The following is a 16,093-nucleotide window of genomic DNA, read 5'->3' on the forward strand; positions in this document are numbered from 1 at the left end:
GATGAACCATGACAAGGATTAAAACTTCTTGCTGTAATGTGAGAAATTAGAATATGAATACCATAGATCGTTGTCAGTGGACAGTGTAATAGAGAAGGGTTATCCTGGGTCAGTCAATTACCCTAACAAGGAAGGGTTATCCTGGGTCAGTCAATCACCCTTACAAGGAAGGGTTATCCTGGGTCAGTCAATCACCCTAACAAGGAAGGGTTATCCTGGGTCAGTCAATCACCCAAACAAGGAAGGGTTATCCTGGGTCAGTCAATCATCATAACAAGGAAGGGTTATCCTGGGTCAGTCAATCACCCAAAACAGGAAGGGTTATCCTGGGTCAGTCAATCACCCTAAAAAGGAAGGGTTATCCTGGGTCAGTCAATCACCCTTACAAGGAAGGGTTATCCTGGGTCAGTCAATCAACCAAACAATGACGGGTTATCCTGGGTCAGTCAATCAACCAAACAATGACGGGTTATCCTGGGTCAGTCAATCACCCAAACAAGGAAGGGTTATTCTGGGTCAGTCAATCATCATAACAAGGAAGGGTTATCCTGGGTCAGTCAATCACCCAAACAAGGAAGGGTTATCCTGGGTCAGTCAATCATCATAACAAGGAAGGGTTATCCTGGGTCAGTCAATCACCCAAAACAGGAAGGGTTATCCTGGGTCAGTCAATCACCCTAAAAAGGAAGGGTTATCCTGGGTCAGTCAATCACCCTTACAAGGAAGGGTTATCCTGGGTCAGTCAATCACCCAAACAAGGAAGGGTTATCCTGGGTCAGTCAATTACCCAAAAAAGGAAGGGTTATCCTGGGTCAGTCAATCACCCTAACAAGGAAGGGTTATCCTGGGTCAGTCAATCACCCTAACAAGGAAGGGTTATCCTGGGTCAGTCAATCAACCAAACAAGGAAGGGTTATCCTGGGTCAGTCAATCAACCAAACAAGGAAGGGTTATCCTGGGTCAGTCAATCATTCAAACAAGCAGAATCAATGATAGTCAATCATCAAACCAAGATTCAACACATTGTGCAACAGTGTCACAGTCACACACTGATGTATAGGCACACAAAGGTATACAGTCACACTGATGTATAGGCACACAAAGGTTTACAGTCACACTGATGTATAGGGACACAAAGGTTTACAGTCACACTGATGTATAGGCACACAAAGGTTTACAGTCACACTGATGTATAGGGACACAAAGGTTTACAGTCACACTGATGTATAGGGACACAAAGGTTTACAGTCACACTGATGTATAGGCACACAAAGGTTTACAGTCACACTGATGTATAGGGACACAAAGGTTTACAGTCACACTGATGTATAGGCACACAAAGGTTTACAGTCACACTGATGTATAGGCACACAGAGGTTTACAGTCACACCGATGTATAGGCACACAAAGGTTTACAGTCACACTGATGTATAGGCACACAAAGGTTTACAGTCACACTGATGTATAGGCACACAAAGGTTTACAGTCACACTGATGTATAGGCACACAAAGGTTTACAGTCACACTGATGTATAGGCACACAAAGGTTTACAGTCACACTGATGTATAGGCACACAAAGGTTTACAGTCACAATGATGTATAGGCACACAAAGTTTTACAGTCACACTGATGTATAGGCACACAAAGGTTTACAGTCACACTGATGTATAGGCACACAAAGGTTTACAGTCACACTGGTGTATAGGCACACAAAGGTTTACAGTCACACTAATGTATAGTAACACAAAGGTTTACAGTCACACTGATGTATAGGTAAACATAGGTTTACAGTCACACTGATGTATAGGCACACAAAGGTTTACAGTCACACCGATGTATAGGTAAACATAGGTTTACAGTCACACCGATGTATAGGCACACATAGGTTTACAGTCACACTGATGTATAGGCACACAAAGGTTTACAGTCACACTGATGTATAGGTAAACATAGGTTTACAGTCACACTGATGTATAGGCACACAAAGGTTTACAGTCACACTGATGTATAGGCACACATAGGTTTACAGTCACACTGATGTATAGGCACACAAAGGTTTACAGTCACACTGATGTATAGGCACACAAAGGTTTACAGTCACACTGATGTATAGGCACACAAAGGTTTACAGTCACACTGATGTATAGGCACACAAAGGTTTACAGTCACACCGATGTATAGGCACACATAGGTTTACAGTCACACCGATGTATAGGTAAACATAGGTTTACAGTCACACTGATATACAGTGACAAAGGTTTACAGTCACACTGATGTATAGGTGAACATAGGTTTACAGTCACACTGATGTATAGGCACACAAAGGTTTACAGTCACACTGATGTATAGGCACACAAAGGTTTACAGTCACACTGATATATAGGCACACAAAGCACACAAAGATTTACAGGAACACAGGATGGTGTGACACAATGCTTTATAGGCACACAATGGTCTGCAGTCACACTGATATATAGGCACACAAGGACACCAGGGTGTACAATGATACATATGTACAGTTACACAATGGTCTGCAGTCCTATCCGCGGTACATAGGTGTACAGGGACACCAGGGTGTACAATGATACATATGTACAGTTACACAATGGTCTGCAGTCCTATCCGCGGTACATAGGTGTACAATGATACATATGTACAGTTACACAATGGTCTGCAGTCCTATCCGCGGTACACAGGTGTACAGGGACACAAGAGTGTACAATGATACATATGTACAGTTACACAATGGTCTGCAGTCCTATCCGCGGTACACAGGTGTACAGGGACACAAGGGTGTACAATGATACATATGTACAGTTACACAATGGTCTGCAGTCCTATCCGCGGTACACAGGTGTACAGGGACACAAGAGTGTACAATGATACATATGTACAGTTACACAATGGTCTGCAGTCCTATCCGCGGTACATAGGTGTACAAGGACACCAGGGTGTACAATGATACATATGTACAGTTACACAATGGTCTGCAGTCCTATCCGCGGTACATAGGTGTACAGGGACACCAGGGTGTACAATGATACATATGTACAGTTACACAACAATACACAGGTGTACAGGGACACCAGAATGTACAATGATACATATGTACAGTTACACAATGGTCTGCAGTCCTATCCGCGGTACACAGGTGTACAGGGACACAAGAGTGTACAATGATACATATGTACAGTTACACAATGGTCTGTAGTCCTATCCGCGGTACACAGGTGTACAGGAACACAAAGTTGTAGTTACACAATGGTCAAAATAGAAATTCTGACACATTTACTGAAAAGTTTTAACCCTGTCTCATTGACAAGCCTATTTGATTATTACATAACTAAACTTCCTTTTTGTTAGAAGTCCAGTAATCTTGTTATACCCATGGTACACAAAATTTTATGTTAAGTGCTATAACTCATACACTTTTAATTGATTCTATTTAAACTTGATCAATTGCTGCATCTGATTATAGCCAATAATTTGACATATTAGGTGCTTCAAAACCGTTACCATCGAAACACATTGGAGGTTTCTGATTGGTCGAAATTACGATATAACCAAAACTATTAGTAATATGTAAATAATGGACGCAGGCAAAACAAATGCCTCTATATCCATATCTAAAATTATATGATGATCAGATATTTCCTAAAAAATTCTAAGATTCTCAGTTATTACATATGTATAGCCAATTAAATGCTTAATAGCAAAACCATTTCACTATTCTCAGGTTGAAATGACATTAAAAGTTTCCTCTTTATATATAATTCTCCGTTTCATTGTTTTCTGCTTCGCTACGCCTTCTCTGCTTCTCTTCCACAGTGTGTTTAGTCGTTTCTTATTCCTATTGAGGAAAGTTGACTAATATTTCTTATTTTTCTAATATTTTTAAAGATTCCTTTACTTGGTTATTGAGACTCAAAACGAACTAGAACAGGCCGGCTGTTGTTGGTTATGTCACTGGACTCTGGTCTCTTTCCCAATCGTATAATTTTTCCAGGCCTATCTTTGTTTGACACTCCACAGACTTCTAATAAATTTCCTAAAACTTTAGCATCTTCTTCCATACGTTTCTTTCCGTCGTGATGGGACTGTTCCGGAACTCCAAATAGAATTATGTTGTTTTCCCTCTCTGCTCGCTCTTTAATTTCAGCAACTATTTCGTCTTTGCTTGGTGCAGATTTCTCACATTTCAAGTTCATTTCCAGTTAATCAATTCACCGTTTTACCTCTCTTTCAAGTTCCGCAATTCTATCTTCATAATCTTGCGTGATTTCCTACACCTCTCTTCTATTTTACTGTCCGTGAGAATATTCTTTTCGACTGTTATTCTGCATGATGGACAAAACCACATTATATCTAATTTTGATAGGATGTCATATTTCTTTGAATAAAAATCCAGACATCTGATGCAGAAAAGGTCCTGGCATCCATCACACTTCATGTACTTCTTTGCTTCTTTCGAGCATATCTTGCAGTTATACTGTTCCTCCATCAATGCGTCGTTGAAGGACTCTTCCGAGATGGATCCCACTTGAGAAGCCGATTTCTTGCTACTTCTTGCACTTCCGGTTTTGCCTTTAGTCATTTTATCTGTTATTTTGCGTATATTTTCTTATCCACGAATTCACACTAAATCTAGGATGGTCTCCTGATCACTTCTATACTATATGTATCGATAATTACCTCCTTATCGGCAAATTATCGACGAAAATTTCCCCGTCGGCTACGGAGCATCCTCAAGTACGACTGTATCCGTGGCTGTATAAATAACTATTGTTATTTTTTAATTTGGAGGCGGTGTTTAGTCCTTAATTGACTTTTTGTTTCTGGCATCATGTGTAGCTTACCATGACAATTACTCAACGTCCTATATATTGTCTAGTTAATGACACAAGCATTAGAGATTTTGCATTAAAGGGTGCGTGTAAGCATTAGAGATTTTGTATTAAAGGGTGCGTGTAAGCATTAGAGATTTTGCATTAATGGGTACGTGTAAGCATTAGAGATTTGTGCAGTCTGTAAACTTATTTTGTACTGTCATTCTTCTCTTCCTAATTCTTATCGTAAAATGTGTACTGAATATCTGTTGCCATATAAAGTGATGGGTTTTTTGCTTTATATGGTGAATATCCTAAACTTGAAATGTATGTAGAACATATTGTGCATTGTACAGATCAGATAATCTAATTGGCAGAGAAGTGACCATCATTTATAGGTTGCAGTTGCTCATGAGTCGAAGTCCCGATGTATCGAAGTTTTCTCGACGGTCCCTTGAACTTCGACACATCGAAGTTTTACTGTATTTTATTTTATTAACTTTTAGAAGCACTGGTTAAATCATACTCAAATTACCTTTGTAGGCATCTCTTGGTCCCTGTATACGTAGGTTTTTGTCCATGTAGGGACTAAAGGGACTAAAGGATGGCGAATGCAAAATGACAGGTACACATATATAGTCGTCTTGTTTTATTACTATTTCAGTAATATTCTACTGCAATGCAAGTATTTGGACTCTTTCCTTTCCTTGGCTGAAGGAGACTCGATTTTCTATTAATCAATGGTATGCAAAGGGGCAGGGGATTTGGCACAAATTTCCAACCCATGGTTCATATATGTACTACAGTGATTGTGAATTTGTTATCGGGAATGGCAACATAACCAAACACATACAAAAAATTATCCATTCACAGGTAGGGAAACATTTTTTTTTACAAAATTTTGTTTTCATATGACGGCCATGTTTGATATGTCGGGGGACATATTTTTGGCATCATGCTTTACCTAGCTATTCTCACATATATTTCCTAATTTGTCCTGTCAGTACTTGGCCAACCTCTTTCATCATACACTCAGTGGGATGATAACACTTTTCTTCTTAAAGGTATCTATGTGTTGTTAAGATAAACGGTCCTTAGAATATAAGAACATATGAGCAGTTACGTATACATCCCTTGTTGTAACTGGACCATGGGTTGGGAATTCATGCCAAGTCCCTGTGGTGGGAAATGCAGATAATGTTTGCAATAATTCTTTTCCTGCCTGGATGAATGTATTTTTGTCGAAATTTAGTTGACTCTTCATGATTCTCTGTATTTTTGGGGAAATGTAACAATATAATTATGTTTTGAAGTGACAGCTGTAGGAACCAGGTGAGTGATACAGACCTCGGGAGCATCTTCTTTTATGTGTACGCCAAGTTTTTGTACGTGGATACTAAAACAATCATACCTCTAAGATCAACCACGTGCACAATCATTGTACTAAATATTGACATGTTTATTGGTTCAATAGACGCTGATACATGTACATACATTCAGTGACATTCACAGCTACCATAAAGGCCACTATTCGGAGTCATACCCTCGTGACCATCACATGAGACCTCATCAACAGTCACTTCCGGGTTATTCCAGCCGAGACGGCCAATCTGACCGCCGCCGTTCTCCAGGTCAAAATGGTAGGCGTATCCGAATGTATTGGTACCACCATCCCACGGCGCCGCACTTTGAGCGCACCAAGCCATGTTGGGATCCACGGCGGGACAAAGGTTGGTCACCATGAAGACCTTCGACTGACCTTCACCTGTGTTACCGCCTTGACCATCTACATACCCACCTACAACACGGAGAAGACACGATCTTGAGCACGTGCAGCATGTGTATTTAGACCTATCCTGATATGTTTATAACAAGGTAAGGCCTGGAATGGCGCATACGGGATAATTATTTGGTAAAATGTTTTAAAAAATCTTTGTGCACACCATATTCAACGCTTCATGTTGTCAGCAATCATACTACGGTATCGTAATACCCTACACTGTCAGATACCATTAACTCGCGTAAACCTTCACAACAAAAGAAAAAATATAGCATTTTACATGATATTTATCCATCCAAAATAGTAGGAATTTAACCATCCATACCTACTGAACATGTGTTAAGTGGTTTAACGTCACAGTGAGAATACTAAAAAGGTTAGTTAAAGTTAACCGGTGGTTAGTGAACAATTCTCAAATCGTTGCCACTGAAACGAGAGCGTTAAAGGCAAACTGAACATTCAAAGTATATCTACATATCTCAATATATTTACAGCTATGAAATAATCAAGAATATTGATTTTTTTAAAATTTTTATTTATGCATGCGTGCGTGCGTGCGTGCGTGCGTGCGTGCGCGTGCGTGCGTGCGTGCGTGTGTGTGCTTTCCCATATTTCAGAACCTCTGGTTATCTCTAACTAGCCGTTGAACATCAGAGATCAGGCGTCGTGTTGTGATCAGTGTTGTCACAATCAGTCCCAATATCTTTGGTATCATGATCAGAACTTTAGTCAGAATTTAAACCTGGAGTGGTCAGTATCCAAGACTCCATACCTGTAGTGGTCAGTATCAAAGACTCCATACCTGTAGTGGTCAGTATCCAAGACTCCATACCTGCAGTGGTCAGTATCCAAGACTCCTTACCTGTAATGGTCAGTATCCAAGACTCCATATTTGTAGTGGTCAGTATCTTGGTCATACTCCATACCTGGAGTGGTCAGTATTTTGGTCATACTCCATACCTGTAGTGGTCAGTATCCAGGACTCCATACCTGTGGTGGTCAGTATCCAAGACTCCATACCTGTAGTGGTCAGTATCCAAGACTCCATACCTGTAGTGGTCAGTATCTTGGTCATACTCCATACCTGTAGTGGTCAGTATCTAAGACTCCATACCTGTAGTGATCAGTATCCAAGACTCCATACCTGTAGTGGTCACTATCAAAGACTCCATACCTGTAGTGGTCAGTATCCAAGACTCCATACCTGTAGTGGTCAGTATCAAAGACTCCATACCTGCAGTGGTCAGTATCCCAGACTCCTTACCTGTAATGGTAAGTATCCAAGACTCCATACCTGTAGTGATCAGTATCCAAGACTCCATACTTGTAGTGGTCAGTATCCACGACTCCATACCTGGAGTGGTCAGTATCTTGGTCATACTCCATACCTGTAGTGGTCAGTATCCAGGACTCCATACCTGTAGTGGTCAGTATCCAAGACTCCATACCTGTAGTGGTCAGTATCCAAGACTCCATACCTGTAGTGGTCAGTATCTAAGACTCCATACCGGTAGTAGTCAGTATCCAAGACACCATACCTGTAGTGGTCAGTATCCAAGACTCCTTACCTGTAGTGGTCAGTATCCAAGACTCCTTACCTGTAATGGTCAGTATCCAAGACGCCATTCCTGTAGTGGTCAGTATCCCATACCTGTAGTGGTCATAACCATAGTCAGACCCATACTTGCAGGTCAGCATATTACACTTCTTATACTGACCTGTAGTGGACAGTATCATACTCACCATACATCATACATAGAAAGGTATGTAGCATAGTCTGTATACATGAACCTGTGGTGGTCTTGTCTGTAAATCAGTACCTGTGGTGGTCAGTCGAACACAGCGTCCACACTTAGATCCACACCAAGTCTTACGACCGGAGTCGAAGAACATCTGATTGGCTGCAGCTACGTAATGGTCCTGGTTCCAACGGAAGGGCGTGTCCCCATGGCCACAACCACACGCCCCTTTATGGGAGTCGTGGTACCTTGTGGTAGAGCCACACAGCTTACCATTGTATCTCCGAGGACTGCCTGTGCATTTCTGATATCCCTGCACACAGCCTGTAAGCCGAATGTTATATAAAAAATAGAGTTGGAGCTGTTTCTTACAAACATAGTAAACGGAACTGATAAATAAATATTAATCAATAAATGAAGTTATCGTGAACTAGATGGTATAAAATCTTAAAGAGTCACTTGACCAATGTACCAAATTATATAGGGAGGCTGTCAATAACTATCCCTAGATGTTGATAGAACATTAATATAAAACCACCAATACCTACAGATTTATCGTCACTTAAAAGTTTACCGGAAATGATATAGACTGAACCATGATTAGAAATGGCTGAATGTGATCAATCTACCACAATGACCTCAGTATGTACCTAGCTTGTGTATGTCATCACCAAAGTTAGATCACGTAACAGAGGCTGTTAACCACCATAGTTAGATCACGTAACAGAGGCTGTTAACCACCATAGTTAGGGTATATTAAGGAGGTTGTTGACCACCATAGTTAGATCACGTAACAGAGGCTGTTGGCCACCACAGTTTGATCATGTAACAGAGGCTGTTAACCACCATAGTTATGGTATATTAAGGAGGTTGTTGACCACCATAGTTAGATCACGTAACAGAGGCTGTTGGCCACCATTGTACAATCACGTAACAGAGGCTGTTAACCATCATAGTTAGGGCACGTAACAGAGGCTGTTAACCACCATAGTTATGGTATATTAAGGATAGTATATTGTTGTTATATTAGATCAGTAACAGAGGCTGTTAACCAACATAGTTAGGGTTGAACACCATAGTTAGGGTATATTAAGGAGGTTGTTAACCACCATAGTTAGATCACGTAACAGAGGCTGTTGGCCACCATTGTACAATCACGTAACAGAGGCTGTTAACCACCATAGTTAGGGTATATTAAGGAGGTTGTTGACCACCATAGTTAGATCACGTAACAGAGGCTGTTGGCCACCATTGTACAATCACGTAACAGAGGCTGTTAACCAACATAGTTAGGGTATATTAAGGAGGTTGTTGAACACCATAGTTAGGGTATATTAAGGAGGTTGTTAACCACCATAGTTAGATCACGTAACAGAGGCTGTTGGCCACCATTGTACAATCACGTAACAGAGGCTGTTAACCACCATAGTTAGGGTATATTAAGGAGGTTGTTGACCACCATAGTTAGATCACGTAACAGAGGCTGTTGGCCACCATTGTACAATCACGTAACAGAGGCTGTTAACCACCATAGTTATGGTATGTTAAGGAGGTTTTTGACCACCATAGTTATGGTATATTAAGGAGGTTGTTGACCACCATAGTTAGGGTATATTAAGGAGGTTGTTGACCACCATAGTAAGGGCACGTATTTTTTGTTACGACGACCTTTTAAACTACATATTTTAATTTCGTTTGTTCATGGCCTGTAGCTCATTAATGACTTTAATGGGTAGATATTTTCCTATGATCTAAACTCAAAATATTATCAAAATTACGTCATTCACGAGAAATTGTCTTGTATCTGTCTAATGAGCACTTGGACTGACTGCTATATTTTTATCTGCATACATAACTAACACCAACATTCTATCACAATTGTCATTGATAACAAAAGTCTCGTAGGAACCGTTTAATTGATTCCATGTAACATCGACGTATAATATTCTTATATAAATAAAATCGTGGTGTTCACTCCAATTGCTTGAACAATGAATTCTATTGACGGGAAAATCACCGTAGACATATAACGCAGAATTTCTCCTCATAGATCTTTATGCTTTGTCAATCAATCTGGATTATGGAAATGATGGACAATGTTGTTTTTTCCTTTTTCTAACTTCATCAATATAACGTATTTTTCCTAATATGTTGTTCAGTCTATTTACTTTTTTGTAATGGATTCTCGCTAAATAGTTAAATACACATTCTTTTATATTTAAATGATTACGGTTGATTAATAAACGTTTGTACTCACCAAGGAGGAGAAACAGGGTGAGGTATGTGATGATCATGGCGATAGATAGTGCAGGAAACATCAGACGGCCTTTTTATAGGCGCGATAACTTCTGATAACCCCAACCTAGGAGTAACCTTTTTGACCGATAAGCATTCCGCACACACAATAGCAAAAGTTGAATTTTAGTTATGAAAGAAAATGATGTTTTCATCAAACATGGAAACCTTCTAATGACCTTAAACACTGAATTCTAGTCTTGATTAGCAGATCCTCGATAATTTGACAGTGTATATATATATAACGTAAAGCGATTAATTAATACTTATAGATATATAATTGTAGGGTATACAAAGAGTTATAGAACACGTGACCGGAATAATATCGTTTAGCTCTGTGATTATTTATTATAGAGCATCAATAAGTAGTCTCGGTAATGAAGAGTTAGCATTACACATAAATTTATGTAAAACATGATTGACACGAAAAATCTAGTCACGGGAATTAGACTTATTTTTGTCAAAGTCACACCAAATTAATGTGATAAGCAAACCATAACACGACGTAATCAACCTTCTCAAATTGACATTCTTTTGACCTTAGTAAAAGTTCGTGTTTTAATTTCATCGACGGAAAGTGGGACAGTGTATGGTAAAATTAGTTATAGAGCTGTAATGCCAGACAAAGATATGACCTCTCCGTCCGCTGGTATCAATGTGTGCGAGATTGCACGTGAACAACTCAAAACTGATCATCATGATATTGTATTTGTCGAATATATTGAAAAAAAACCAATTCTATTTGCTGGACATCTTCGATTCTCCAGGTGTTAAGATCACTTTGAACATTATTATTATTATTATTATTATCTTAACGACCCGTCAACACATAAAAGAGCATTAGGGCCATGTCATGGCAAAATTGGAGTCACAAGCGAAATCATTTGATTGGTTCCAGGAGAAAAGAAAACAACCTGACCAATCACAGGCTGATACGCTCCTTTAGAAGATTACAAACAAACCACTCTCATCTCCAAAGCCATTACAATGTACCGTTATGCGACCTTGAGATTCGTCTGATGTACATCAAAGGATCAACTTAGCCTTTTAATCTTGTCCATAAGATGTTGCTCATGGAACCTTCAGTTTTGTCATGACATGTCCCTGGGTGCAGAGAGTAAAAGTGACCGTGACCCCGTAATCCACTTCAGTTCTGACGAGAGTGTACGTTTCCTATAGATCTACCTCCTCACACCAAACTCCACGACACACTTTGTGATGTACTGACATCATGTACCTGGAACATCTCGGACTCTATCCACTAGATGTTTTCCTGTTTCTTGATTAAAATGACGTCATATCCAACTGTCTTGCTGTGTGTAACCTAAAAGGGAGGTAATTTGGTCGAATTAAAGAATTTGAAATGAAAAAAGCGAAGACTAGGTTTTGTTTCTATGCAATTTTGACAATATTTTTGAGCTAGTATTTTTACCAGGGTTACCTGTCTTTTCCTTTCGCAGGGAAAAACAGAAACACGCATTATGACGTTTTTCACAATAGGGTAAGCGTTATCATTTCATACACAGAAAACGTGTCGCGAATTGATAACGTCATCTATTTCTACGCACAAGTTCATGCGATATTGCTATTGATGATGGCGCGATGTTTCACAACTTCCATTTACTAATGTTTTTTTTCTTTTAAAAGTACGAGAAAAAAATAAAACATGGAATATTCTTTGTACAGGGATATCCCAGCACCAGTGTTGAGATATCCTCGTCTACAGACCCATAAATATTATATAAATCCTTGTATCCTCCATGTTCTTGAATTGGGCACATGTTAGATAGCAGAACAAAAAGTCTTCAACATACTTATTTATGCTCAATTATGTCTGACTTTTCTTTTAGATGAAACGAAATCCATTCCGCCTAATGACCTGAAAGTCTATAACATGATATTTGATATCGTCTGTGATTGACCAGTCAAAGCGAATCATTGTAAACTGCATTCTATCGTCAAACGCCTACCTCAGTCACCTCTTTCTTTCTTTTCCATGTTATAAAAAGTCCTAGACAATCCGGTTTCACATGAATCCACCTCTGCACCGATAACTGTCGACCACCCGCCTTCACAGAAATTCCATGTTTGTGTGGAGTTCCATCCGTATTTTCTTTCCATATCCCAGAGACATCGTTCGTTACAGAGGAGAGTGCCACAATGCGAATTGTGGTGCGCGTTTTGCCTGTAATTTCCTTGTTTGTTTGTTCGTTGTTGTTGTTGTTTTCGCTTTTGCTACCATTTCTGTTTATACAGGATATTTTGACTATCATTTTTCTATGCATCTATATCTCTATGTATAAACTGCTACATTCAATGTCTTGGATTTTGAGATACATTCCAAAGCCTAATATGCGTTTCTATCAGGAGTCACTAATTTATCTTCAGTTTGAGCGTATCTTTCAGCTTTCACTCAAGATGTGAAAAATAATGAAGTCATTGCTTTATTGACAAGTTTAATGGATAAATAATCTTTCACACATCTACATACATTCAATGACATTCACAGCTACGATAATAGCCACTATTCGGGGTCAAACCCTCGTGGCCATCACATGAAACCTCCTCAACAGTCACTTCCGGGTTATTCCAGCCGAGACGACCAATCTGACCGCCGCCGTTCTCCAGGTCAAAATGGTAGGCGTAACCGAATGTATTGGTACCGCCAGCCCACGGCGCCGCACTTTGAGCGCACCAAGCCATGTTGGGATCCACGGCGGGGCAAAGGTTGGTCACCATGAAAACCTTCGACTGACCTTCACCTGTATAACCGCCTTGACCATCCACATACCCACCTACAACAACAAGTAAGATAAGTACATGCGACAAGTAACCTTATCCGACTACGTAATATCCTACATTTAGCTGGATTTTAAATAAATCAATCAACCAAGCGCTCATTTACAAACTACCTGCTGTTATAATACGCACCAAGTTAACTAGTATTACCTGTTGTGGTCACGCTCACAAACTGTCCTGTGTTATAATGTAGTACCTGTAGTGGTCACTCTCACAAACTGTCCTGTGATATAACGTTGTACCTGTATTGGTCACTCTCACAAACTGTCCTGTGTTATAATGTAGTACCTGTATTGGTCACTCTCACAAACTGTCCTGTGTTATAATGTATTACCTGTATTGGTCACTCTCACAAACTGTCCTGTGTCATAACGTTGTACCTGTAGTGGTCACTCTCACAAACTGTCCTGTGTTATATTGTTGTACCTGTAGTAGTCACTCTCACAAACTCTCCTGTGTTCTAATTTATTACCTGTTGTGGTCACTCTCACAAACTCTCCTGTGTTCTAATTCATTACCTGTAGTAGTTAGTTTTACGCACTGCCCACACTTCGATCCACACCAAGTCTTACGGCCGGAGTCAAAATACATCTGATTGGCAGCAGCTACGTAATGATCCTGGTTCCAACGGAAGGGCGTATCCCCATGGCCACACCCACACGCCCCTTTATGGGAGTCGTGGTACCTTGTGGTAGAGCCACACAGCTTACCGTTGTACCTACGTGGATGTCCTGTGCATTTCTGATTTCCCTGCACACAACCTGCAAACCAAATACATGTGGTGGATGCTAAGGAATATGTGTTTATGAATGTCTATGACTTAATGAGTTTTAGTTATATTTTTGCCTTGATAAATGTACAGAAGCTGATATAGTCATTTGTTCTAGTTTCGTTCACACCAACTAAAACGATTTTGGTTTTAAAAAGAAGGTTTGAGACGTGCAGAAAGTATGTCAAGTGGGAAACTACTTGTGAAATGAGCGAAGGTATTTGGCACAGAGCTAGTAACGATGACTAATCAACATGTTTAGCTTGATAGCTTTAGCGGGCGTGGCTTTCCAAGGCCGTACACACGGAGGATTTTGAAATGTTCACGACGACAAGTAGTTATTAAATATATATATATCAACGGATTAAAAAAAACATCGTCTACTTCGTGAAATCATGTGCTTGTTGAGTGCAATCTAGATAGAGACGGGTACTAGTTGTCACAACATCCTTGCTGCGACCTTCGGGACAGACATGCACGATTTAGAATAGAAGATTCTACGTTCTGACAGGACACTGTATTGTAGTACCGGAAGTCAAAAGGCACAGAGAAACTGTCTTGAGAAGGCAAAATATAGGAGACGTGAGGAGACTCTACTACCGGAAGTCAAAGAAATCGAGGAACTGTCCTGGAAAGCCAGAGTATAGGTGACATGAGGACATTCTATTGTGGTACCGGAAGAGAAACAAACTGACTGCCCTGGGAAGGCAGAGTAGAGGTGACATAATACACTATTGTGGTACCTTAAGAAAAAGGGACTGAGGAAGTGACTGACTTGGGGAGACAGGGTAGAGGAGAATTGTTGAAAAAATATGAAGAAGTTTTGGTCATTTTGCTAGAATATTACCAACATCAATGTCGGGTACCATGGCAATGCAGGGACGGGGGCGTTACTGGTGATAGGGGCGAGACAGGCGGATGACATACATAATTTGTCTCAGGGGGTGACAATTATATTATTAGCAATAGAAAGATCTGACAAGTCAATGGACAGACCTTCCGTCGGTACAGGGAGACAAAAGTACGAGTAGAATATCAACGGATTTCGGCCCACGTAAGGCAACAATGTATACATACACATGTAAACATGGAGTAGAGTAGCCAAAAAACCAGGTTGATGGACATTATTATTGAAATATTATTTGTATAAGCGCGTGTACATTTTATTATAAAACTGACAATATTCGGTTTACTGGGACCTTGGCACATGACTTAGATCAGATGAAAAACTACCTAGAGATGTCGACAAAAAGATCAGAAAATCGTTGTTTTTCTGATGGACCTATGACTTGGAGGTTGTGGTATACATGTTACACTTGTGAAATGATTCTTTCCCATCTTTACTGAATTTGATACATATCAGTAAGCAGTGAATTTCGTCCTCTGTACAATTATCGTTACATTTGGTGCACACTTGTTGAAAGCGGGGGAAAATTTGGTAACATCGCCGGCCAATTGGCCATATGGTGTAAAGATAGTTTTACTGCCATAAATTTGGTACGGGAATAATCTGAAACACGGGCACAATCTTATACTATCGCAGTAGTGGATAGTATCATTAATTTTAGTATCTGGTGGTCTCACAGGTAACATAGATAATTAACAATAACAATGAAATACAATCAAACAAAAGGTTACCATGACAACAACGGTACACAGTATCACTCTACCTGTTTCGTCTCCCGGGTGGGCAAGACCCGCAAGACTCAACAGTAAAGAAATATCTGATGAATCCCCGACCAAGATTATCTCCTTTCGTCAGATTTACCGAACCATCAATTGATAAAACCATTTATGAGAGATGTAGCAACGAGGAGACAATTGACATCTTTGTTATCGATACTTACCAACAAGAAACAGCACAGCGACCACGGAGACAATCAT

General features: G+C 39.9%; 2 protein-coding genes across 2 annotated transcripts; both read right to left on the reverse strand.

Annotated features, from left to right (window-relative positions):
• Positions 1-6,323: 6,323 nt before the first annotated feature.
• Positions 6,324-10,640, reverse strand: LOC132561004 (endoglucanase-like). Its single transcript, XM_060225722.1, has 3 exons — positions 10,604-10,640; positions 8,428-8,670; positions 6,324-6,625 (listed from the first exon to the last, which is right to left on the reverse strand). Exons 1-3 carry the CDS (start codon positions 10,638-10,640, stop codon positions 6,324-6,326), a joined length of 582 nt encoding a protein of 193 aa, XP_060081705.1.
• Positions 10,641-13,134: 2,494 nt separating this feature from the next.
• On the reverse strand, positions 13,135-16,093 carry LOC132561016 (endoglucanase-like). The gene is made up of 3 exons (XM_060225732.1): positions 16,057-16,093; positions 13,959-14,201; positions 13,135-13,436 (listed from the first exon to the last, which is right to left on the reverse strand). Exons 1-3 carry the CDS (start codon positions 16,091-16,093, stop codon positions 13,135-13,137), a joined length of 582 nt encoding a protein of 193 aa, XP_060081715.1.

This window comes from Ylistrum balloti, unplaced genomic scaffold (assembly GCF_031769215.1).
Source record: "Ylistrum balloti isolate Yb309-2 unplaced genomic scaffold, AGI_CSIRO_Ybal_v1 Utg371136, whole genome shotgun sequence".
In the NCBI taxonomy this organism is placed as follows: Eukaryota; Metazoa; Mollusca; class Bivalvia; order Pectinida; family Pectinidae; genus Ylistrum; species Ylistrum balloti.